At 55.6% G+C, this 7500-nt stretch overlaps 1 protein-coding gene across 1 annotated transcript in view; it reads right to left on the reverse strand.

Annotated features, from left to right (window-relative positions):
• The window catches only part of neff1 (neuronal intermediate filament family member 1), an 8215-nt gene that overhangs the window by 594 nt on the left and 121 nt on the right, over nucleotides 1–7500 (reverse strand). Inside the window, exons 1-4 of the mRNA XM_030371564.1 lie at nucleotides 6700–7500; nucleotides 3899–4216; nucleotides 3259–3383; nucleotides 1–2217 (exon numbers count right to left, since the gene is read on the reverse strand). The exon at nucleotides 1–2217 is cut by the window's left edge and continues 594 nt beyond it; the exon at nucleotides 6700–7500 is cut by the window's right edge and continues 121 nt beyond it. Coding sequence (XP_030227424.1) covers nucleotides 1833–2217; nucleotides 3259–3383; nucleotides 3899–4216; nucleotides 6700–7473 — 1602 coding nt within the window. The 5' untranslated portion in view covers nucleotides 7474–7500 and the 3' untranslated portion in view covers nucleotides 1–1832. The remainder of the gene's footprint in view (nucleotides 2218–3258; nucleotides 3384–3898; nucleotides 4217–6699) is intronic.

A 7500-nucleotide genomic window follows, 5' to 3' on the forward strand; every position in this document is an offset into this window, starting at 1 on the left:
AGCTTAGCCCTCTTCCGCTAGCTCGCCTAGCTAAGCCCTCCTCCGCTAGCTCCACTAGCTTAGCCCTCCTCCGCAAGCCCTCCTTTGCTAGCCCTCCTCCGCTAGTTCCCCCAGCTTAGCTCTCCCTCGCTAGCTCCACTAGCTTACCCCTCTTCCGCTAGCTCCATTAGCTAAGCCCTCCTCCGCTAGCTCCCCTAGCTTAGCCCTCTTCTGCCTGCCTCGCTACAAGGCTATTTATGGACAAATAAGTGGATCAAGGGTGACGGGGGAATCATACTTTTCAAACAAAACTAAAAATATATATTTTTATATATATATGTTTATATGATATATAGCAGCAGCAGCAAACTCTAAATTTGTTTATCATTCCAGGGGACCCCCAACACAGACTCTTTCAGGGACTCCCAGGGGCCTCACTACCCAGGGGCCTCACTACCCAGGGGCCTCACTACACAGGCGCCCCACTACCCAGGGGCCCCACTACCCAGGGTCCACACCTCCCTGGGGCCTCACTACCCAGGGGCCCCACTACCCAGGGGCCCCACTACCCAGGGGCCACACCTCCCAGGGGCCTCACTACCCAGGGGCCCCACTACCCAGGGGCCTCACTACCCTGGGGCCCCACTACCCAGGGGCCCCACTACCCAGGGGCCCCACCTCCCAGCTCCACGACGTGCTGCTCTGATGCTCTCGTTACGTTTTACTGTCAATGGGAGAAGAGATGAACGTATGGATGATGCTGGGGCGAGCCAGACTCTCTCTTTCTCCCTCTCTCTCTCCCTCTCTCTCTTTCTCTCTCTCTCTCTCTCTCTCTCTCTCTCTCTCTCTCTCTCTCTCTCTCTCTCTCTCTCTCTCTCTCTCTCTCTCTCTCTCTCTCTCTCTCTCTCTCTGAAGGAGGGAGAGGCAGTGAGTGTCGAACGCCCGCATGCTACCAAACGTATTTCGGGAAGAGAGACGGAAGGAAAGGAAGACGAACATGCGAATGGAAGCACCTTGGAGGCATGTGTGACACCCAGCACCTTCTCCAGAGGAGACAGACGGCACTCTCCAACCTACGGGAGTCAGACAGAATAGCACCGTAAGAGTCGGACGGTTGTGTTTCCTAAGCTCCACGTCGTCTAAGGGGAGAGAGAGACAGACATGACAGAGAGAGAGAGAGAGAGAGAGAGAGAGGGAGAGAGAGGGAGAGAGAGAGGGAGCGAGCGTGACGTCTAACCTACAACATGGCGATCCTTTCTCTGCACTGGCGCCGTAGAACGTAAGAGAGACAGCCGAGCATCTGCGTCTGGAGCTCCTGCAAGGTTCTAGAGGGTTCTAGAGGGTTCTAGAGGGTTCTACGGTGGCTGATGTCTCCGGGACAGCAGCTCCTAAGCACCCTGCCCATGTGGTATCACTGGGACGAGGAGCTGTCGTCACGGCGACAACACGTGTATGCCACATACCACCCCTGGGTTCACTTCCTGCTTCCGGAGTCTGGCCCCCCCCCCCCCTTACACCCAGAACCCCAACCTCATTGGCTGGGAGCACGAGAGTGGCATGTGAGTGACGAGAGAGAGAAATGAAAAGGCGACATTACAGACGAGGCATGGCGCATCTGGAGGGTGCTCGAGTGTGTGTGTGTGCGTGCGTGTGCGTGGTTGAGATTGTGTGTGTGCGAGCGTGCGTTTGCGTGTGTGTGTTTGCTAGAGAGACCAGAGCTGAGCGGGGTGCCAGTTGGCAGCAGGTGACCGGGTGAGGGTAGGGACTGGTGCACAGAGGAAGGCGTTGTGGATGAATTCAGTGATGAAGATGATGGTGGTGAAGATGCTGGATGACGGCCTGTCACCGGCCGCCTAGTTCTTGCCGGTCTTCCCGGCGGGGGCGCTCTCCTTCTTCTTGTCTTCTTTGTCGTCCTTCTTGGCGTCCTTTCCCTTGGGCTTCTCTTCCTCCTCCTCCTCTTCCTCCTCCTGCTCCCCGTCCTCTCCTTCCTCTTCCTCGCCCTCACCCTCCTCTGCCTCCTCTTCGGCCTCGTCCTCTCCCTCCTTCTCCTCCTCCTCTTCCTCCTCCTCCTCAACCTCCTCCTCCTCCTCCTCTTCCTCTTCGGGCCTGGCTACGGGTTTGCGGTAGGAGCCAAGGGCGTAGCTCCGGGACGAGGAGTAGGAGAAGCCGGGGTACCCAGACTGGATCATGGCTCCGCCCACACTGCTCAGACGGCACTCTTCGCCTTCCAGGAGCTTCCTGTATGTAGACACACGCGCGCGCACACACACACACACACACACACACACACACACACGCACACACACACACACACACGCAGACACACAAACAAGCATGCAGGCACCCACACAGAGACACAGACACACACACAGACACAGAGACACAGAGACACAGAGACACAGACACACACACACAGACAACGAGACACAAACACACACACATACACAGACACACAAACACAGACACACACACACCGACACACACATAACCACGCAACACACCAACAGTCAAACACACAAACAAACACACGTACACACACACACATACATACACAGACAGATTAATTATGAGGTATTGGAGTTGATCGAGCCGAGGGTAGATTGTATTCTACTGCTTGTTTCTTTTCAATTGGTGTTAAATGTGGATGGAGCCGTCCCCCCCTCCCAGCGTTGGACACCTCCAGTCTTCATGAAGGAGTACGTTTCATTCAGTCTCTCTGTGTCTAATCCCTGATCGGATCCGTCCTGCAGCCCAGGAGGAGCAGACAGGACCGGGTAACAGAGTCCGTCTGGAGGCAGAATTAGTTTTGCCTGGCGATATTGATATCTAAAGTCTGTGAACTGAATCATTGAGCTGATTAAGACTTACAGTATCTTTACTTTTCTTTAGCAATTTATAATGAATACAAAAAGTTTATTTTAAATGTGTGAATGTAATACATGTAATAAATACTTAGATTATATGTTGTAACTAAAGGGTAGGCTAAGCTCAGGATTTAGAGCGGGTTGGCTGGTAACAGGAGGGATGCTAGTTCGATCCCCGGCTCGAGGTGTCCCTGAGCGAGACGCCTCACCCTGACTGCTCCTGACGAGCCGGCTGTCGCCCTGCGTAGTCGACCTCGCCGTCGATGTGTGAAGGAATGGTTGTAAGTCGCTTTGCATAAAAGTGCCTGCTAATTACCTTGAATGTAAAATGTGTCTAACCTAGGGGGGTCCAACCCAGGGGTGTCTAACCCAGGGGGTCTAACCCAGGGGGGTCTAACCCCGTGGAGGAGCCCACCTGTAGGCAGCGATCTCGATGTCCAAGGCCATCTTGACGTTGAGCAGGTCCTGGTATTCACGGAGGTGGCGCGACATCTCGCCCTTAGTGCTGCGGAGAGCGTTCTCCAACTGACCAATGGTGTCCTGTAAACACACACACACACAGACACACACAGACACACACACACACAGAGACGCACACACACAAACACACACACACACAGACACACACACACACACACACATAGACACACACAGAGACACACTCACACACACATAGATACACACACACACACACACATAGAGACACACACACGTTGACACACACACACACACGAACAGACATATAAACACAAATAAACACACACACACATAGACACAAACACAGACACACACACACACACACACACACACACACACACACACACACACAAAGACACACACATACGTTCAGAGACACATACAAATCGATACACACCCATATGTGAGGTGTTTGTAGGTGATGTAAGCACAGTGGTGCCCCCACACACCTGTGTGAGGGTTGACCACTACGTCGTTAGGTGTTGCTCCTCAATCAGACAGAGGAGGTATCAAGAGTCCGCGGTCCCTCCAACCTCCCTCCCCTCCACCTCTCTCTCCCCCCCCGCCCGCCCTCTCACCTGCATCTCCCCGACCTCGTTGCCGTGGCGATCCTCCATCTCGGCCATCTGGCGCTCCAGGGCCTCGTTGTGGCCCCGGAGGGCCTCGATCTCCAGGGTGCGCGCCTGCACCTGGCGGCGGTACTCGCTGAGCTCCTCCTTGGAGTGCTTCACGGCGTCCTGGTTGCGGGACGCGGCGTCCGACACGCTGGCGAACTTGGAGCGGTACCAGTCCTCCGCCTGCACCTGGTTCTTGGCCGACAGCGTCTCGTACTGCGCCCGGATGTCCTTCAGCGCCGCCGCCAGGTCGGGCTTGGACATATCCATCTCCACGGAGACCTGGGGAGGGGGGGGGGGGGGAGGAAAGGAAGGGAGGGAGGGAGGGGAGGAGGGAGGGGAGGAGGAGAGAGGAGAGGAGAGGAGAGGAGAGAGGAGGGGAGAGAGGGAGGGAGGGGAGGAGGAGAGAGGAGAGGAGAGGAGAGGAGAGAGGAGGGGAGAGAGGGAGGGAGGGGAGGAGGAGAGAGGAGAGGAGGAGAGAGGAGGGGAGAGGAGGGGAGAGGAGGGGAGAGAGGGAGGGAGGGGAGGAGGAGAGAGGAGAGGAGAGGAGAGAGGAGGGGAGAGAGGGAGGGAGGGGAGGAGGAGAGAGGAGAGGAGGAGAGAGGAGGGGAGAGAGGGGGAGAGAGGGAGGGAGGGGAGGAGGAGAGAGGAGAGGAGAGGAGAGGAGAGAGGAGGGGAGAGGAGGGAGGGAGAGGAGTAGAAGGGGAGAAAGAGGAGGGAGAATTGGGATGGGGGAGGGGGGGAGAAAAGTGGAGTTAACATTTCAATAGTAAATCTTTTTCCCGTTGTACAATATCAACTGCCTGGTGGTCAATCACAACCAATGGGGTCGATATTTCTGCAAGCCTTCGTTACATTTGTTTATGATCTTGTTGAAACTGATCATGTTTGAGAAAAAACTTTTTACATGACAGGAGAGAGAGAGAGAGAGAGAGAGAGAGAGAGAGAGAGAGAGAGAGAGAGAGAGAGAGAGAGAGAGAGAGAGAGAGAGAGAGGGAGAGGGAGAGAGAGAGAGAGAGAGAGAGAGAGAGAGAGAGAGAGAGAGAGAGAGAGAGAGAGAGAGAGGGAGAGAGAGAGAGAGAGAGGGAGAGAGAGAGAGAGAGAGAGAGAGAGAGAGAGAGAGAGAGAGAGAGGGAGAGGGAGAGAGAGAGGCAGCAGGGCTCTCTCTACCAGGTTACTCAGGCTGATGGATGATCTGCTGCCTCAGCTCTTCTGGCCTGCCAATAGTTGACACAGCAACCAGATCGCAAACGAAGAGTCTACCTAGCAACCCAGTAGCCTGACGGATCACCCGCTCAACCCAGTCAATATATTGGCCGCACTGGGCCAAGGCTGTTTAATGTTGCATGATGGGAGTTGCCGGCTGTACAATTTATTTTGTGTGTGTTAACCGTCTGGGCTGAGCTGCTGTTTGTGATTAAGAGTTGTGAATAACCAAGAGCTGTCAGTCTGACCATGACCGAACGTTATGGATTAACACTGTGTGTGGGTTTGTGTGTGCGTGTGTGTGTATGTGCATGTGTGTGTATGCATGTCTGTGCATGCATATGTGTGTGTGTTTGTGTGTGCATGCGTGTGTGTGTGTGTGCGTCTTGGTGTGCATGTGTGTGTGTGTGTATATGGGTGATGACTGTAGAAGCGTTATAATCGACCATTCTGCTGACGATAGAAACAGTACAACCCGTCAGAGGGGTGGGGGGGGGGGGAGGGGGGGGTTTGCGTGTTAAAGTTCATACGACCACACCCCATATGCGCTATTTCTCTGCACATCGCTCCCTCTCTTCCCCCTGCCCACCCCCCATCTCTCTCTCTCCCCCGCAATCCCTCCCTCCTAGTCTCCCACCATTTCTATCTCTCTCTCGCTCTCTCTCTCTCTCTCTCTCTCCCCCTCTCTATCTCTCACCCTCTCTACCTCTCTCTCTCTCTGCTGCTTTGCTGCACCCCCATATCTTTCCGTGTTCCCTCTATCTCCCCTCTCCCTCCATCGATCCCTCCATCCTCTCTCCCTCTCCCCTCTGTCACCCCCCTCTCTCCCTCTCTCCCCTCTGTCACCCCCCTCTCCCCCTCTATCCTCCAACCCTCCATTCTCTCCCCTCTCCCTCTGTGAAACAATCTTCATGTTAAAAACTGTTTGTAAACAATAACATCATAAGGACGTCTTCTTGAACGCTCAAAACTTTATGTTGGAGCATTGCACCACAAACTAGACTGCTGCAGAGAGAGAGAGGTGGGGGGGGGCGGAGGGAGAGATACAGCGAGAGAGAGAGAGTGAGAGAGAGAGAGAGAGAGAGAGAGAGAGAGAGAGAGAGAGAGAGAGAGAGAGAGAGAGAGAGAGAGAGAGAGAGAGAGAGAGAGAGAGAGAGTGAGAGCGAGAGTGAGAGCGAGAGGGGACAGCTCCTTGGTGCTGAAACGGAACTGCAGTGTCATAAATTTGGACTGCGGGCACGAGCGGCAGTGCGCAGTGCTCAAACCGCTGAGCACGCGCAGCGCGAGAATATCAACAAGTGGTCCGAAGAACCACTCATAACTTATAAGAAAGTAACTTCGTGATAAGAAACATCTGCTGTCGATTATAACTTAAACGAATAACAATGTCCTTCGTTCTGCTTTGGTCTTCAAAAATCGAAATATTAAAATTAAAATTAAAATAATTTAAAAAAAATATGAAAGTGACGCAGAATAATAAAAAGGTCATAATCGTCTACAACACGTGGTGACGCGTGACGGGTGATCCGCGGGGACTCGGTGCGCGCAGCCGACGGTACCTGCGTGGCCTGAAGGCTCGCCTGCAGCTCCTGCAGCTCCTCCTCGTGCACCTTCCTCAGGAACGCCACCTCGTCCAGCAGCGATTCCACCTTCTTCTCCAGCTCCAGGCGCACGAGCGTGGCGTCGTCCACGTCCTTGCGGTGGCACTTGAGCACGCTTTCGGCCTCTTCGCGCGCACGCACCTCCTCGTCCAGCTTCTCGCGCGCGCGCTCCAGCGCGTCGCTCATCCCCACGCAGTCCACGTGCATCTGGTTCTTCTCGTGGGACAGCTCCTCGGCGCGGGCGCGCAGCTCGCGGAGCTCTTGCTCATACACGTGGTGCAGGCGCGAGGGCTCGCTGTGGCGCTCGCGCAGCAGCGCCACCTCGGCCTCCAGCACGCGGTTCTGTTGCTCCAGGCTGTGCACCTTCTCGATGAAGGTCACGAAGCGGTCGTTCAGGCCCTGCAGCTGCTCCTTCTCGTTGGTGCGGATGATCTTCAGCTCGTTGGTCACCGCCGTGGTCTGCGTGAGGTCCACGGCGTCCGCCGCCGCCATGGCACACGAGGAGGCGTAGCTGCGCCCCGCGGCGCCCGCTTTCCGGTAGGTCGAGGAGGACCCCATGCTGGGGGACGCGCCGTAGCTGCGGTGGCTCGTTCGATACCCCGAGGAGACCGAGGAGGACACGCGCGAGGGGCTGCTGCCGCCCAGGGCCATGCGGGCCCCGGGACGGGGGCCCTCGCCGAAGATCTTCCGGTAGGAGCTGCTGGAATACATGTCGCCGCCCGAGTAGCTCATGGTCACCGGTGGGATGGCGCGAGAGGG

This window comes from Gadus morhua, chromosome 11, assembly GCF_902167405.1.
Source record: "Gadus morhua chromosome 11, gadMor3.0, whole genome shotgun sequence".
In the NCBI taxonomy this organism is placed as follows: Eukaryota; Metazoa; Chordata; class Actinopteri; order Gadiformes; family Gadidae; genus Gadus; species Gadus morhua.